The following is an 18,907-nucleotide window of genomic DNA, read 5'->3' on the forward strand; positions in this document are numbered from 1 at the left end:
AGCTAGGACTTGGCCAAGAAAAATAATCCAAGGTTATATATTGCTGATCTTTCTGTCTGCCTCACAGTAAGCTTTGAACCCAAACCTCCATAAATAATATCCACTTCAGTTCTCCACATGTGAAACGCTTCCAGCATGAAAACATACAACCATGCAAAGGCTGTAATAGTTCATTCACCACAAGTTATGCTGGTTTAGCAAGAACATAAGATGCACCTCCTTCACAAACCCTCAGTATTTCCCTCCTCCCTGCACCATCAAGCTACAACAGAATTACATACAGAAATTCTTCTTAATAAAAACAGGCAGAAGTTCCAACTTATTAATCCACAGGAATTCATGCATTTACGAACACTAATTTTGATTCAGACAACAAACTCTTTTCACTAAATTGGGGAAAAGATCTAGATAGCAGGAAAAGACCGTTCAAGAAGCATTGTCACAAGCTTGCTCCCCCATGTCACACCCCTTTTTTCTGCTCTCATAAGAAAAAGGGATGCAAATAATAGACAATTACTGGAAAGCAAACACCTTGCTGTTTATTCAGTGTAATAAAACATACACGAAAGAAGTTTACACTTAGAAATCTTTGAGAAAAGTTAACATATGAATTGAGAAAAACAACAATACAGACCAAAACCAGACAGATGTATTTTCTCTTAAAAGATTATTTTACCCAAAACAAACTATCCAACAAAAACAGGCTGATTTTTTCAAGGCTGACAAAATTCAGGTGTTACAGCATAAGAAAAATTCCAAAACCATAGAAGAAATCGTAAAATGAATCTGAAACAGAGGACTAATCTTGAGCAGTTCCTTTGTAGAAGTTCTGCCAGTTGTATAACCTTTATAGACTATTTCATCTTGAAACAGACGAGAGAAACTAGAAAATAAACTTCGTGCTTTCAAAGAAAAAAGTGCACATTTTTCAAGGAAAATTTGCAATCTAGCTCAACAATAGAGCTGAACAATTCCTTACTGACAGATTCAGACAGACATCTGTAGGCTTAGACCACCAAACTCCATGCAATACAGTGAAAGACAATGAATATATTTAAGACAGTCAGACTAATACTATTAAAATGAGAGTCCTCAATGGTATTTGCAAGGGTCTGTTTTATTCCTCCCATATGATCTGAGTTTGACTTAAATGAGACCATTCACTGGTCTAATTAGGATTCAGCAAATGTTACCTTCTTTGTGAAGGCTGATAAAGCCAGCCTCAGTAAAAATGCAATGGCGCCCACAAATAATCTCAGTAACTTCTACAACTAGAATGGTTCCCCATATTCACAAAATCCTCTTCTCTGCAGGTAGAGAGCAGTCAATTTTTTATTTCTTAAGAAGTAAAGCCATTATTTTTCATCATACTTTTTTCCTATCTCTCCATTGCCAATAGATTTAGGGCATAGTGGTGAAAGCTACCCAGCATCTATTAGAGACCTTAAATGATCTTCACGAGAAATTTAGATAAGCTTTAAAAGTTTAATTTTGCTCTTCTTATGGTAGTAGCTTAACTAGCCATTACTCAATTAGCTATTACTCAATTGGCATAAGAACTGCAACAAAGGTTAACCATACCTGCCTCTATCAAGGCTCTGAAGGTAGATTCTGCTTCTTAACTACAAGAAAGACTCAGAACAATACTAATACAGGAAGTGCTCAAACGCTACTACACAACATACCGAAACAATAGCTCAGAAATCAGGAATTCAGAAATTCTGCAGCTATGCAGTACGTCACTCCCTCAATAAAACAAAGTTTCATTAGCTTCTGCCAGTATGAACGAAGTACAAAAGCACATAATCAAAGCACAGCAGTCTGGCCAAGAGTATTGTATTGTTTATGTACAGGTTTACTTGGGTTTTATACTCCTTTGATAAACAGTAAAAAGTTTAAAAGCTACCGAAAATAACTTATTTTTTACTACAATAAAATGATGACAGAAAAACAAACATCTTGGGATCTTTTTTAATTAATGTAAGCACTGTATGCTTACTGAAAAGAGAGATTCTTAGCTTTCCAATAGTTTAAAGTTCTATTTCTACCCTGACAGTACCAGATCTTCGATGCTATTAGTCCCAGAATTAACACAGTTAATCCCACATCCCAGACCACGGAAACTTTACTGTTTTTTTCCAGTGCAGCAGAGGAGTTTCTAGTATTTTGGGAACAGAATAATTTAAGAGGGGTAGCCATTCTACATTGCTCACAGGTGTAAAGTGTTCAAATAATGTCCTATATGACAGAGATTTCTGAATTAGGTGCAGGTGATACAGTGAAAGGCACATGATAAGTTGCAGAACTATGTAATTTGTATTTATCACAAAAGCACCACCATGTGTGAACAAAATCTAATCATCTACGTGTTACCATGACGATTATACTAAGTAAATTACCAGGTTACCCACCGTCAAAATGTTACCTTCTACAGTTTCATAATGTTCAGTTAGGTTTGTGTATATATACAAACCCTCACCACAATTAACTGTGACATTGGATACTGGGAATACAGCTCATTAAATATACCATGCATTTCAAAAGCTGCATAGGCTCTATTCTGATAGTTGAACTCAAAACAGAGTTTTAACTCTAAGTCTCTTCCCCTGATTTCATATACTTGATCCTCAGGTATTGGCTACATTTGTTTAAGGGGATGCAAGTCAGCCATGGGTGCAGCATAAATCAATTTAAAAAGAAACAATGAAAGAATATAGCTGCTAACTGTATTTTAGTAGTTAAGAGAAAAAAAAAAGTAGGTTGCTTTGCATTTCCTTGGTTTGTAAAAACACATTTTAATAAAACCTGTCATCTTCTGCTAAAATTTACTAATAATTTTTAGTTGTAACTTAATCAGACTCTTAGAGCTTAAAAACCTAAGTGATATGCTACAATCTAACTTGCATATGTTTTGCAATAACCATGTTTTATTACTACTTCAAGCTAGCTTTCCACACTTAAAACTTAATACACCAATAGAGTCATCAGGAGGAAAAAAAATCTATGAGAGAGAGGAATAAAACAGAAAAACTTCTGTTTATCATTTATAAATTAAAGGGCCAGTTATTCAAAACAACTTTTTAAATCATAAAGCAGACATTCAATTGTGATAAATTATAAGTGCATTTCCCCGACCTTTTGCATCAATATGACAAAAGCTGCTAATACTGAAGTTTGGTACAAGAAATAAAAGAAATACGGTAGCTTCTCATACCAAAAGTATATGCTCACTGAAGTAGTGACTCGTCTTTCAAGTACTGATTAATAGTAACTAGTATACAACTTTTCTCCTGGCTAAGGTGTCTTCATTGCACAGCAATAAAAGTGCCACAAAAGAGAGAATTCCATTTAACCAAACATTAGCCGACAATTATTTTGAAGAAATAATCTAAAATATTTCCACAATTATAAAATTACATGCTGTACTCTGGTAAAACATAATCAAGAAAAGCAATATAGCAAGCCACATTATGACTGAAGCTTCTGTATTTTCTTCAGCATTTGAATAAATTAAGCTGCTCAAAGCCAAAAGTGGTTTTCATTTTCTTGAGATAATTTGTGCTTGTTCTGGGCATCCCTTACAAAAGCAATTAACAGATTTCCTTTGACCTTTATATAGCAGAAAAATTAGAAATGAAGTTTAAGCAATGGTTTAGTTGTGATTATCAATACAGTTTTGTGATAAAATCTTGGAAAAGCATTAAGAAAAACCCTACTTTCTGGAATCTGCCTGACTGCGTAGAACATACACATTTTGCCCTTCCATCATATACTGCAATACTACTTACATTTCACTACTCATGCATACTCTAGCAGTCACAATAGGTTAGATACAACTGCACCCAATACAGAAAACAGAACACATTGTCATTTCAAGGTCATATAGCTACATGAATCTTAAAAACAGATAGCAATATTTATACAAGTCATAGAAAATCACATTAGCTACACAACTGTCTCCCTGATATTAAAACCAAGTAATATTCTTTTTAAAAATGTGTTTGATTTGAGATTGCTCACACATGCAGTTGAAAGTACCACACCTCTTTATAAAATTAAACCTAGATAAACAGCTGACGTGCCTTTTAAAATTTCAAATTCTAGTCCTAATAATTAAGAACACAAACAAAAAAATTACAGGAGCATTTACTAAAAACAGGAAAAAGCACCAGGTCTCTTTTGTTCAGTATTATCAAAGAGCAACACAGCCCTCTAGTGGAAAAATTAGGAAGTATGACTTTATTCACACAAGAAGCATGCTAGGGAAGTATTTTCACTGTAACCTAACTGATGTTGAGACCCTTAAAACAGAAAAACAACGCCCACACAAAATTGCACACCATCTTCAATTGCTCACAGTGGAATAAGTCTCACTGACTTTCAGAGAACAAACTAACAATTTACTCATGTTTAAATGTACATAGAATAAGTTTTTAAAGCCAGAAGGATTGACACAAGACTAAACTGTTCAGTAAGTCAGTCTTACTTCTTTTTACTACACCAGCTTTACTGTGACCAAAAGTTACCTCAAATTCTAATGTGATACTCAGACTAAAATTTTGATTGAGCTTAAAAAATAAATGAGGAAAAAAACCCAAATAATAGTTGGACTGTACTGTCAGAAGAAAAAGCTTCCAAAAAAAAAACCCACCACATTTTCCTAATAACTCTTGATCTGCTATGATCTCTTCATATTGTAAGAACAGAGTAATTCATTAACCTTGTCAAAGTTGCTAATGAAAACTAATTAATTGTTTATAAATCTAATTTTTTTTAGTGCTTCTTTTCCCACACACACACACTTTTTGCAGCAATTTCAAAGACTAAGTTACGAAAGTGGGTATGTAATCTAGGAAATCCTTACAGTCCACATTCCTAATTAGTAACAAAAAGAACCACAGAGCAGACAGTGTCCGCATTTTACAGACGTGTTAAGAGAAGTTAATGGCAATGAAGTAACATTTGAGAAGCCAGTATGTGTGATACCACTAGAACTCTACCACTGCTGAAGTCATCCAAAGTATTCCCTCAGTAATCAAGTAAGCATCTATGTTTTTCAGAAGTTGAGGAAATTTTTCAACTATAAGGAAAAAAAAAAAAAAAAAAGAGTGTTCCTGGCAAGTTATTTTGGATTCCCTGTACTAGATTCACAAATAAAGTGAATTAATGTATCATTCCATCTTTGTTGATCTGTTTATAACTTTGCTATCTTAAAGCAGTGTATATGGCTGAATAAAAAAATAACTTCTATGTTCATCTGTCTTTCAAGAGATCCTCAGCATTTTCCAAACTTTATTTTGAGCATCCAGCAATGCAGTAATTGAAAAAGCATTTTTCTGCATTTTGATAAGACTGCAGTCTATACCACCTTGATCTTTGTTCTACCCATCTTGAAATGAAAAATTTCTCAAGAAATGTACAGAAACCATAAAGTTAGTTTCAAATATACCATAGAAACTCATTTTGACAACAATGCAAGGGTTGAGTGATTTTTTTTTTCCTTACGTTATTAAGTACAAATGCTCAACAAGTAATACATTCTTTTTCAATCACTTTCTACTTAATGGGCAGCAATATTTCCTTGGAAATATTTACACTTACCTCCTAAAGAAAGCATGTCAGTGTTCTGAAAACACAGTAATTGTTCACTCCTCAAAATACTCAGGGAGGGAATTAGCTCCAGAATATACTGAGAGTTTAAAAGAAGTATCTACAACACAAAGTAGAGCACGGCACTGAAATCCTAAAATAACTGGGGAATAAGCTCCAAAACTGGTAAGACTCCACTTGAGCTAGCTAATGAGTGTTTCCACATGGAGTCCCAAAGAATTGTGTAGACATGTTAAAGCTCACAGGGATCTCTACATTGCAATCCATTACATGACACTGACATGTTCAAAGCAGTCTGCCAAGAGTCACAAAGCATGGTTAACAGTTAAGCTAAGACTGATACATTTTAAAGACTCAGACAAGTTTCAAGAAAACTTCAAATTCTGCCAATTATATCCAAATTAGTTGGACAAGAACACTATTAGCTAACCCCAAAGGGGGAGCGTTCCCTTCACACAAAACCAAGGAGTTTGAACCTTGTTTTTCTCCATCAAGCAGGTCAATCAGAAGTCATAACCAGCACAAGCCCAGCTCAGATTATATCCTCCCTCCAAAGCCCTTAGAGCTAGGAAAAAAGAACATAGATTACATAAAAAGCGTTAACCCTAGAACTGCTTTCTCCTTAATCCATGCTCCATGACAGTTGGTAAGTACTATCAGACACAAAGCCTAGCACTACAGCAATACTAAATGCAATATGGTGTGCAAGAGTTTTGAGTTATATAGGCCATAACACCACCTTAATCACATATTTGCGACATCACCTTCATAGTTTTGGACTCCCTATATCCTAACCTCATATAGCAGCACAAGCCCAAGGCTTATTTCACTAATGCTCCCACTCTTCTTTGTATGCTTCTGACCAGGAGCAATAGCCTGCCCTCACCTACTAATAGAAAGCAAAACGGTATATATGTGTATATGTATATACATATATCTGTGCATGTATGTCACAGGTGAAGAAGATCTGGTGCAACGATACGCTCACTTACTTGTGCTCAATCCAGATTATAAACTAAGGGAGAAACAGTGGAAAAAATTCTTGACAAAAGCATCATATAGCTTGGATTAATCTTTTGCCATATATGAAACACTTTCAGCTCATTCAGCAAGTCTGACTGGCAGCTCTTCTTCTGCTGAAGGCAAATCATTTGAGTCCAGGTAATTCTTAAATGTTCTGAGACTGCACAGTTGCATACAAAGGAAATTCTACTGCTGGATGCAATGTAAAGACAGGCTGTACCAAGAATCCGGAATGTAAACCTTACTAGAAAACACAAATTCCTCATTGAGACAGATAAGTACAACACTTGCTGCCCTAACTGCAATACCATCTGTAGTAGCGTATCATGCAATGACAACAGGACATGTTCTGTTAATGCCTAAATTGCAAGCCACAATAAAGCTCTAAATTCTTCATCTGACTCCTGTGGGATAACACTCCCTTAAATAATTAAGAGGTAAAGACCAAGAGAATTCAGAGTGATAAGTCCTGCTATTAACGCATTTTCCAGAACATCTCCAAGGTTCTCCAGTGTCCTCATAAATGCATTTAAGTCAAGATCCTGCACTACAAAAAAAAGACACCAAATAATTTGCATAAGGACTCTTCCAATATTGATGTATTCCCACCATAAAGAAAAATGCAAACCACAAAAGGAAACAAAAGATTAAGTTATCTAGAATTTAGGTAGATCCCCTTCATGTACCAAAAAAATTCAGATCTAACACCAAACCATACCAGTGTTTTAATATTTGTGGCTCCTCCACAAATTTAAGCCACAGAAAAAGACATATCCTGTGCAGATTGCTGACTGAAACTTCAAACAGCCTAGCAAATTAAGTTAGAGAAGAAATCCTGCCTTCTGAGAAGAAAGGCAAAGCCCCTGAGCACCAAAGCATCATTATAAAATGAAACAAAAGCAGCTAATTAGAATCTCTCAAATACTCACCGGCTATAAAAGTAATACTATGTAACAGATACTTAAACAACCTGAGTGTCTAAAAGGATTTATGAGCCTGCTAGAAAATACAACTAACAGGGAATTCAAAAGGTGATAAACATGCAGTTTTGCCCTAAAGGAGAATTGAATATGACATTCTGACACAAGTTCATCATCAAGTTGACTTGAAAAAACGTTCAGAGATAAAAATCCCACAGCCTCCTTGGAAAATCTTTACCTGAGTTTACTTGCTGCCCTTAGAAAGTTTGCCTGAATACTTTATCTGAACTCCCCTGCAGCCATACAAACCTTACTCCTTGTCCTAGCCACCAAGATCATAAAAAGAAACTTCCCTTCCATTTCATAGCCATCCTTAATATATTTACATAAGGTAAAATGCCTTCATCAGTATTTTTCTAGACGAAAGTCAATTGTTTCAGACTTGATGTCTTTCCTGTGGCTCTCCTCTAAGCTCCAAATTCTCCACACTTTTCTAAAAAGCAGTACACAAACCTGAAAAAAGTTTTCTAACTAGAGGTTTTATATGGAAATAATGCAAACCAAGTTTGAATACCAAAAGTACACAGATATTTAACAACAAAGTAGCCAGTAAGATAAAGATTGCCGTATTTTACCTTGTGTAATGTTAACCTACCTATTCCTGAATTTGCTCCCGTGATTATAACCACTTTTCCACTCAAGTCACGACCCTGGAGTATTTCCATTGCAGTACTGTTTCCATCATATTTCTGTCTAGTGGTAGGTTTTACCGGATTATCTTCAACTGTAAAGGCCAGTCTTGGGTCAAGGTAGGTAGTCCTTTTGTTTATGTGGCTGCAAAAGAGCACAAAAATTCAACTGCTTTGACCCTTCCATACTCCATATTTAGATTTTAAATGTATTTCAACCACTGTTGTGCACAATTCAAGTGGATTATCTAAATTCCCAAAAATCTTTTTTTTTTTCAGTTTTGTTAAAATGATTCTTATTACTTTTTTATCAACCATTTTTCCAGTTGTGACAGTGTCCATTAATAGTTGTATTCACATACTTCACAACACCATTCTGAACTTCATGTGAACCCCTGACATAAAAAGCAGAATTTTGTCAAGGAAAAAATCACATTATATTAGGGAAGATCATGTTCTCTTAGGAGGTCTATAAAAAGGGCCTACACTACTCCCTTGAAACAACATACCAATGAGAAATGTAGCTCAGTACTTTTTACTCAAACAACTGAAAACAAATAGCTTCACATCAGCTCAGCAAATGGCACAACTTGGGTCAGGCTCACCTTTCTAAAATGGAGTTCTAGTTTTCTTCAACAATTATCAGAGACACTAAGCAACAAGTTTCAGTCTTCAACCCTTAATTATAGGACAGAGAAGCTACACTTACTATTTTGGCCTATGAATAGTCTTCATTCTGCCAAGTAAATTTAAGATAACCACCCCATTTTGACCCTGCCATTGAAAAGATACAAAAGGAAACGTTCCTAGAAATCCCTTTTTGCTTCTGTGAACTTCCTCCTACCTTATCTTTCTAAAAATCTTTGCTAGCTCAATCACTGACCTCTTTTCTTCCTGTGCTTTAGATTGCAAGCAAGTCAGAGCTGCAGCAATTTTGTTTTCATTTTGTATGTTTAAAGCACCACTGCAATGTTACCAATAAGTTCTGGATATGTTTTTAAAGTTATACATACAGAGTTTATCCGTAAACATACACAAACAGAATGAGCCTACATAAACATTGCCTGAGGATCAGCTCACATTGAGATGTGGACATGCAAGTCACTTCAATCTGCCACCCAAGCTAGTATTTCTGTGAACACGGAAGAATTTAGAAAACCACAAATGGGTGTTTAGACACTGATACAAGTGTAATATCTGCATATGGATTCTGAAGTTGTACTTAGTAATTTCCTTATCTTTCCAGGCGATATTGTCACAGTATCATACCTCCAAAAGGCTACCCAACTTGAAACACAGTTGTCCTACTTGTCCATATTCTACATTGACATACTTACTCTACAAAATAGACTTGTCCATTTTCATCAGTCTCCTGCTCCCATCCGTATGGCAGACCTAGGAAACACATAAAACATTACCTTTTGCAGGCTTAGAGTACACTTAGATTTGAAGTTTAAGTGATTTCTCAGACAGATGGGGCAAAATTCTGCATTATTCACATAGGCAATACAGCTACCTGCTGCACTTGAATATGGGAACTTGAAAGAAGGATTGCTTCCCTAATCACATGCAATTGCTCTCTAATAAGAGTACAACGTACAGGAGATCTGGTACAACTGTAATGACTAGCATATTAAGTGTAATCTAAAAGTTCTGTATAAAGGTTGTTTCATGGTATAGCACAAACTGGCAAAATGCAGCCATGCTTCCTAGTCCATGTCTATACTGCACATTGTTTAGTATCTATTCCTGATAAAGTAAATAGCAGAAACATTGAACTCAATGTAGGAAAAGTTACATGTAACATACCAGAAGTTGGAAGATCTGGTACCCTATGGAATACATTAAATCAAAGTTGAAAGGACAGATAAAAGAACAAAAATGACAAAACTTATTTTTTAAAGTTATTTTATAAAAGACCCTACAGAAATACTTAATAGGTAGCGGTCCCAGTACTTCTAATCCTGGATGAAAAGTATTCAATTATAATTCAACTGGCTCAAAATCTACTGAAAATATTCCAGTTAGCTATAGTCACATTATCAGTGCCAAAAGAAATATGGCTTGCCGATAGTATAGTACCCCTAAGTACGCCACATAGAAGCTTCTGGAAAGATCTAATTTAAGGCACTGATCCAAGGTCCTTAAGAAGTCATATACCTTTGCAAGTACCCTGCAGCATTGGCTGTCTCCTGCTCTGGCACAAACATTCAACTGGGTTGGGGAAAACAAGAAAATGAAAACTAATGGGGCTTCCTTCTGTGCCAGGGATATTCTTTGGTCATATACATTCTTTGAAGAATATAATCCAACTATAATATTTATCTGATGGACGCCAGGATATCAAGAGAAATTCAGCCCTTGACTATATGCTTTACAAGCCACAGTAAAACAACCCCTTTATCCTAGAATTAGTACTTTGGCTTTACGGAGCAACACAAGAAAGCCATAAAACTGCAAAGTGATCACCCTACACAGGTAAAGCTCCACCGAAATCAGCTGTATTTTGCAAGCTCAGTTTGCCTAGGTAATTAGGGTCAACTAGAAGATCAAAATGAGATCTAGTTCCTGCACAACATCCAGTTGATGTTTGCAACATAATTTCAGTTCTTTACAAAAGCTTAACACAAACCTCCTGCAACACGTTTCCTCTTCCCAGACTTAGGATGTTCCCACTGTGTTTTTTCTTCCAGGTGGCTGTAGGAAAAGAAAAGTTTAAGATTTTAAAAAATTGCCTAATAATTTTTCTGATGTAATAAAAAAAAATTTTTCCATACAGTAAATACAGTTTAACTACTTTTTTATTTTAATACAGTTCAGAAAATGGCTTGTGTTCTACAAAAAAAGAAACATGTCAATCACTTGTTTAAGAAAGGTCAAAACTGCTCTTAGAAGTTGTCAGGCTTCCATATTGCCACAGTTCTGAAGGAAAAGTAACTAACCAGAGAGCATAGGAGTCTATAACAATTCAAACAAATATTTGACTTCCAAGCTAAGTTTTGTTGCTTACCATGAGAAGAAAGAAAACCCAAAAGTCATTAAAGAATAACACTAACAGACTCAGAAAATGTCTCAAAAAGATGGTGATCCTTGGCAGGAAAAAAAGAAGAAAGAAGCAAGAAAAGAATTTATTAGAAACTAGTAGAAATAATATTAGAAAGTTTTCAAATAACAAAAGCTCCTAAACCACTTGTCTAATAACATTAATTTGCAAGCTGTAAAGTAAAGAAGTCTCGATTTCTACATGAGGAATGGCAGCTTTGGACAGGTAAGTTTGTCAAAGGGCCTTCACTAGCAGACTATTTATTTAACACGGGTGACAATGGTATCGCATCTCCTCTTCTAATTCAGAGATTTTATTCACTCAAATGACTATAACAGAATTACTATACTCTATCATAAGGTCTTCTGCACTACATACTAATAAGCAAAATGATGTACACATAACCAAGGTCTTAAAATACACAAAGTGCTGAAATCAGGTTGGATATTAAAATCTTATCTTTTGTTAAATATTTTAAAATAACAACCAAATTTTTATATTAAGAGTCAAGGAGGGATTACTTGAAAGAGCATCCAAATTGCCCAAGTATGAAATAAAGACTGACAACATTATTGAATAATATACACAAATAATCACTAAACTACAGGTCTAGTACCAATTTGCACGCAACGTAAGCAACTGTTCCTTCTTATAATAACCATGCAGTTAGCCCACAGTGACAGCATACTGTATTACAAGAATCACAGCTGGTGGTCTGAGACTGAATAAGTACATCTGTGTGACCTGCAGTAACACTTGAACTTCAGGACACTCATACACTAAAGATACAAGATCCTGAGTTACTCCTGTCTGATGCAAGATACATAACCAAATTACCATAGCTTGACAAATAAACACATGCCCACCAAGCTCTGGTAACTGTCTGTGTTCACACCTGACTCATCACAAAAACCTTTAAAGGTCTTAAACCAAAGTAACCCTGTTCTTGCTAAGTTTAAAGTTCATATTGTTGATAAGGTTTAAAAACAAATTTCCAGATTATGCAGAGGTATCACTGATCTAGAGCTTATGTTAAAGGTAGCAATAGCATAACACCTCTTTGTGTCAAGTATCTTTAGACACACCGGGCAAGATTTTCAGCTGGTACAGATACACTAATGTCATGTCATTAAATTAAATGGAATTAGTTCAGTTTCACAACAGTTAAAAAACAAGAACTATTCAATCAAGTGTTTGCGTAAAAACTACTCTCAGTAATATCTTATTATTTTGTACATTTGCTACTTTCACCAAGTGATTCCTTTTTGAAAGGGCTTTTGAAGTCAAAGGAAATACACAGAAACTTGAGCTAAGAAAAACGATCATCTAGAGGGAATTTACAGTGTTTATAAACCAAGTGTTGATAAACAAAAGCATTCTGTCCAGTGTTTGTAAAGCAGAACTTGGGAGGAAGATGCCAACTCACCACAGGTGGGAACGCACTATACTTTTCCCCCATTTTGTGGAAGGGAATAAATATTGCAGCTTTAAACAGACTGAAACAGATTCCAAGATCAGCGTGGTTACAGAAACCACAAGCGAGGAGAAAATACATATTCCACTAAGTTAGTTAGCCCCTGTAGCACGCCCCCTTTTGTAACCAGCGCAGATGCAGAGTGGCACAAGCAGATGGTGCCAAACGCAAATTTTCCTCTCCTGTCAAAGCTGTAGTATCCTGAAGAGCTGAGGCAGCGCATTTATAACTTTCAACTTCCACGGTACCTGTTTCTTCTCTACCCCTACAAGAAGGAAAACTAAGGAAACTACAACACTGCGTAGGGCTCGGCCGCCGATACGTATAAAGACTACCCACAGAGCCGTGAACCGTCCCGCAACAGCAACGGCTGGGTGACAGCCCGCCCCCGGACCCACGCGTGCCCGCAGCCGCCCCAGCATCGCTCCCACAGGAGGCAGGCGAGGCGGAGCTGCCCGCTCCCTTCCCGCCCCTCCGGCCCGGCCTCCCCTCCCGCGGACAACCCGCGGGGCTCGGCACGGGGAGGCCGTGGCTGCGAGAGCCCAGCCCACGCTCGGCGCTCCCAGGAGCCGGGAGGGCACCCCCACGCGGAAACCGAGTCCCACGGAGACCGGTCCCGCCACCAAACCCGGCCCCGGCCCCAACCGCCCGACGGCGGCAGCTCGCCCCTGCGGTACAGGGCGGGAAATGGCGGCTCCTGCCCCACCCCGCGCTGAGGGGGCAGCGGCGGCGGCTCCACGGACGCTGCCCCGGGGCGAAGAGGCGGGTGGGCAGAGGGCTCCAGGCGTGCTCCCCCCCCCGCTCCCTTACTTCGCGTAGTAAACCCAGCCGTCCTTGGTGGTGCGCTCCTCCCAGCCCGGCGGCAGCTCCTCCTCGCTGTCCGTGTCCTCCAGCCCCGCGTACTTCAGCGCCGCCATTAGGACGGGCGCTCCGCGCAGTCCCCGCGCTGCTGCCGCCGCCGCCGCCGCCGCCGCCGCCGGCCAGCGGGCGCGCGCCACACCGCCCCTTCCGGCCGGCCCAGCCAATGGCGCGGCGCGGCGGCCCGGGGGCACCATGGGAAGTGTAGTCCGGCGCCGCGAGGGGGGGAAGGCGGGAGGAGTTCTCCTCAGCCCGTGGGGACCGTGGCCGAACGGTGACTTCGTCCTCGGTCTTGTGGGTTTTACCTGTGACACTGAGGTTTTAACCCCAAAGGGGCCCCGGATTGAGTTGAAATCGTCACGGAAGGCATAAGAATCTCAGATTTGGGGGGCTCTGAGTGTTTCCAGCCCTCTGTTTTCAGGGGTCAGGCGTGAATACGACGAGGCCCCGGAAAGCAATGAAAAAAATGAACTGTCCTTTAAGCTTTTTGCCATCAGTTGTCAGCCTCTGAGCTCTGGGACGAGATTGTCCGTCGTGGCCGTGTTAGCCAGAGCTCCTCCGTGTCGCCTGCCGGGTGAGGAAAGCCTGGCTGGAGAGAAAGAACGCCCAGGGGCCGCAGGCTGCCTCACCCACCGGGCCACACAGGCCTCTTTGCCAAACCTGTGTCACCTGGAGACCTAAGTACAGTCGGCTGCAAAGACTGAAGCATTCCAGGTCAGTGAATTGACAGTAACCTCTAGTAGTAACTGCTGCCCTGTCCGCTGAAGCCCGGGCAGCCCACTTTGTAGCTGTGACAGATGAAGTACCTGGTCTGCTACCATTACTCAGCTGATACGGCATACGCCCCCGACCTACCTCAGTGCTTTTGATCCCATACCCATATGCTGACATATTCATATCTATTTATATAACCAAACCCAACTGTCAGCATTTGTAAGAGCATCTTCCCATTGTAGTCCTTTGTCAAGTGTTTTAAGGAAAAAATTTTAAAAAAAGCCAAACCCAGGGTTGGACAGGGCCTGTAACCACTGAGGACTGCACCAGGTGGCAGTGCAACCCCACAAATGCCTTGGAGCGCTCTGACTCCTTCGGGTAACATTTTTATGCACTATTTGAGACACTGACCTATATGGCTCGCTCACTCCCCACTAATGGCATTCATATCTGTCTAGAAAAGCAGCCTGAACTTTTTTCTGCCCTGCTACTCCCATCACTTTGCAGGTCCCTCTGAGGAATTACACCTACTAAATTATCCCCTCCTGCTAGAAATAAAAACACATACATCATCAAGAGCCAGTTTTCATGTGAGTATTACTGGGGGTATTAAAAAAGGCTGTGACCATACTCTCTTGGGTAAACATATGGGAAGGGAAACCTCAGCGACATGCTCACTTCTGATTCAGGAAGCTGCTGAAATTCTCCATAGGTGACTGAGTAGAGAGATGTGCCAAGTCTCAAGAAAACAGATTATTTAAGTCAATATTTGAAGTACAGGGGAAAAAAGTATTAATCTAGCAGTAGTACTGTAGGAAAAGGTAGTTGTTAGTTTTCTTCCTGTTGCAGTCTGTTAGTATTCAGCATCCAGTGTTCCACCAGCTGCGTTCAGTGGGAATGTGGAAATCATTTGTCTGACAGTTATCCTATCCCAACCATCTGTATTGCATAAAGTGCGCATTATGTCCTAAATGTAAACAGCAGCATTACAGTATTTCAGTGTTAAGGGTGTACAGTGTACTTTAGATTAGAAAGAGAAATAGAATCTCAAAATTAGGCATGTATATATGTGTATATACGCCCATTAAATAGAACCACTGCCTTTCATGTAAAAATATTTATTGAATGAAAAAGCAAAGGCTTTGTTTGACAGCACAAGGTGGCTATTAATTAATTGCCTTGAAGTCCTTGGTACACAAGTAATATGATACCACAAAGTCCTATGGGTTGATATTGTTTTCAGTGCAATTTCAGTTTCTACAAAAATATTTAAGAAACTCCACACTTCCCTGTCATGGTTTCACCCCAGCCAGCAACTAGGCACCATGCAGCTGCTCACTCCCTCACCCCTCTCCCAGTGGGATGGGGAGGAGTATTGGGGAAAAAAAAGTAAAACTTGTGGGTTGAGATAAAATGATTCCATAACTAAAGTAAAATAAAATGTAATAATAATAATAATAATAATAATAGTAGTAGTAGTAGTAGTAGTAGTAATGAAAAGGAATAGCATAAAAATTAAAAAAAAAAACAAAACAAAAAAAAACAAGCACAAGTGATGCACAATGCAATTGCTCACCATCCACTGATCGATGCCCGAGCAGCAATCCGTGCCTCCCGGCCAACTCCCCCAGCTTTATATACTGAGCATGACATTCTAAGGTATGGAATATCCCTTTGGCTAGTTCAGGTCAGCTGTCCTGGCCATGCTCCCTCCCTGCTTCTTGTGCACCTGCTTGCTAGCAGAACATGGGAAACTGAAAAATCCTTAACTTAGGGTAAGTGGTACCTAGCAACAACTAAAACATCCGTGCATTATCAACACTATTCTCACACTAAATCCAAAACACAATGTACCAGGTACTAAGAAGAAAATTAACTCTGTCCCAGCTGAAACAAGGACATTGCCTCTTTGAAAACTCAGAATCAACAGAGACTCCAACAGTTATGATACTTTTCACAAATATTTCTTCCCCTCTACTTTTAGCCACCTCCTACTTTTCAGGAAGTTTTCACTGGGGAAAAAAAAGTCACAAGTTTTGATAATTTGGTGATTTGTGTTATTTACTTAATTGAGTCAAAGGATGTTGAAATTCAACCATGTATTTCAAATTCAAATTCTGGCAAATAGAAGATTCATTCTCTTTCAGAGGGTCAGAGAAGTCCTTTGCCATCTTTTCCAGCTTTTTCTTTTTATACCAATTACCTACATGTCTTACTTACATAATCCAAATTGAATCAAGAAACTTCATGCAGACATACGAGATTTAGGTATGATTTCAGTGGGTGTCCATGCAAGTTCAGGTTTCTGTCCATTTGTACTAAATTGCAGAACTAGTTCTGTTGTTAGGTTTCTCAAATATCAGAAAGCAATGGCCATGATTTCTGTAAGAGCAGGACTGTAATGTTAGGACACAGATTGAGGCCTGTAACAGTTTTACCACAAATTAAGACACTTTTTCAGATCCTAAAATGGTAGGAGTAATGCAGTCTTCCTCCTTATCATTTCTTCCCCATCATCTCTGTGTTAGGAAAGCAAGAAATTGTATATAAATTGACTAAGTGTACATACTTATCTTTGAGGTATACAGTATGTGCATGGTTCTGGTTGGGGTTTTGGGGGTTTGTTTTTTGTTTCATTATTTTGTAATAGCAGTTGTGTAAAGTTACTACCCATTTTCTTGCACTGCAGGAAAAGAATGGGTCTCTGTATTATTACAGTGATCTCACTCATCATGTTCATTCAGGCAGGGTAGTAAATAATCCATTCTGCTTAAAATATTCTGTCACTTGCTTTCAGAGTCATATTTCAGCAAATAGTGCTTCAAAGATATCATTCTGATCCATTGCTGCAGCAATCCTGTAAATTAATTCTTCTGATGATTCTAAGCCTCGCAAACCAAGATTAATTCCAGAGCCTACCAGAAAGTGGATAAATTAAAATGAGAAGACATTTAGAAACGGTTGTTGTTTTCACAATAACATAAATGTCAATTAGAATCTTAATCTCATTTTCTCTTAGCTGTACTTTAAATCATCAAAATCAAATGTATTTGTCTAGCTTCTCTGTGAGAAACGTTTACAAAAATTTGGCCATATAATTACACTGGCAAGCCTAAGGCAGCAAAAACTTAACATTTCCTTAACATCAGTCACAGGCTAATACGCCTTGTTGAATCATGGCCATTGTCTGTCAAAGATCTGAGTATTGATTTATCTGACAAGCTTTTGGGCTCTGAGAGTTATCTGGACTAGAGAAAAATAATCGTGACATATTGCAAAGGCATGCAGATGGCACAGCAAAAGGTTGATTCACCCTTTTGATAGAGCATGTGTCTATTTGTTAGAAATCATGATTCAGAAATATGACAAAAATCTAAACAGCCCTCAGATCATAATTTTTCAGCAGCTGCCAAAACATGTTTGCATAGGCTACAGCTGTTTCTTTTCAGGTGAATATTCTGCCTCCATGACTCATGCCTTTCTTACCTCAGCATTAGACTAAAGCAGTGCAGTCTGCATAAGGCTATGATTTTAGTCCACTGGGACATGATAAATGAATATTTGAGCTACTGCCTAGTGTGAATGTGCCATGTCCTGCAAGTGAACAATTTTAATTTTGGGGGTGGAGTTAAATTCAGCTTTCCATAAAAATGTTTACAAGGTCACTTTTGACTTTCTTTCAAGTTACGAAAACTGTTAAAACTTTTAAAATCCCTGAGTTTTTATCCAAGTTTATTTTTAGAAATGCCAAGAATTTCATCCTCCTTCCTTACATATAATAACATCATTTTCAACATAATTTCAAAGTTAATAGGATTCAAACAGGCCTTGTTGTTTGTGATCTTCCAGTTTCCTCTGAAAGCAACATAAAGAACATTTTGTATATGGAATCTACCTGTGAAACCTCTGTGGAAACTGCAGAGTTGGAATCCCAGTCATAAGAGTTTGTGTCCTTTTTTTTAATATTATATTTCCAGAGAAAACAGCATACTAGTGAGCTGCAAAAAACTGTGGAATACAATTGTGCCTTGAAATGCTTGTGGCATCAGTAACCTCCAATAGGCCACATTTGAACATTGTAAAGTCTACCTTTTACATTTCATTTAATATTCATTTGTTAAGAACATGCACAGTGTGGAAGTTAATGTGAAGGTTCATATTAGATGTCTTTACCTGAAAATTCTGATATATTATTAATAGAAATATTAAGCTTGTTCGACATGATTACAAAAATAATGCTAGGAAGTGATATTTAACAGTTTTGGTATAAATGCTAGAAAGGACAAGATTTTATCTTTTTATTCATCATTCAGCTAAGAACTTTCTGTCACTCTCCAGGAGCAAACCTTACCCACTGCAGAAAAATCAAATAATCCAAAAGATGAGGGAGGCAGTGTTCAGCCAAACTTTGAGCCTATGTATATGTTATTTTAAGAGCTTATAAGTTTTTGCCTTATCCACTAGTAATTTTTCATGCTATTTGTTTCTTTCTAAGCTTTAAGTATCTTTAGCCTTGAGTGTTCTTGTTTCACCTGTAGTGGCACTTGCAGGGACAAACACACTGATAATAAAGCAT

The 18,907-nt window shown here is 38.3% G+C and overlaps 1 protein-coding gene across 10 annotated transcripts in view; it reads right to left on the reverse strand.

The window, feature by feature from the left end:
- Positions 1 to 13,717, reverse strand: part of WWOX (WW domain containing oxidoreductase) — a 536,552-nt gene extending 522,835 nt beyond the window's left edge. For all 10 annotated transcript variants that reach the window (XM_069793395.1, XM_069793394.1, XM_069793400.1 and 7 more), the window contains exons 1-4: positions 13,570 to 13,717; positions 10,875 to 10,939; positions 9,580 to 9,637; positions 8,209 to 8,387 (exon numbers count right to left, since the gene is read on the reverse strand). In XM_069793395.1, coding sequence (XP_069649496.1) covers positions 8,209 to 8,387; positions 9,580 to 9,637; positions 10,875 to 10,939; positions 13,570 to 13,676 — 409 coding nt within the window. In that variant the 5' untranslated portion in view covers positions 13,677 to 13,717. The remainder of the gene's footprint in view (positions 1 to 8,208; positions 8,388 to 9,579; positions 9,638 to 10,874; positions 10,940 to 13,569) is intronic.
- Positions 13,718 to 18,907: the final 5,190 nt, after the last annotated feature.

This window comes from Haliaeetus albicilla, chromosome 10 (assembly GCF_947461875.1).
Source record: "Haliaeetus albicilla chromosome 10, bHalAlb1.1, whole genome shotgun sequence".
In the NCBI taxonomy this organism is placed as follows: domain Eukaryota; kingdom Metazoa; phylum Chordata; class Aves; order Accipitriformes; family Accipitridae; genus Haliaeetus; species Haliaeetus albicilla.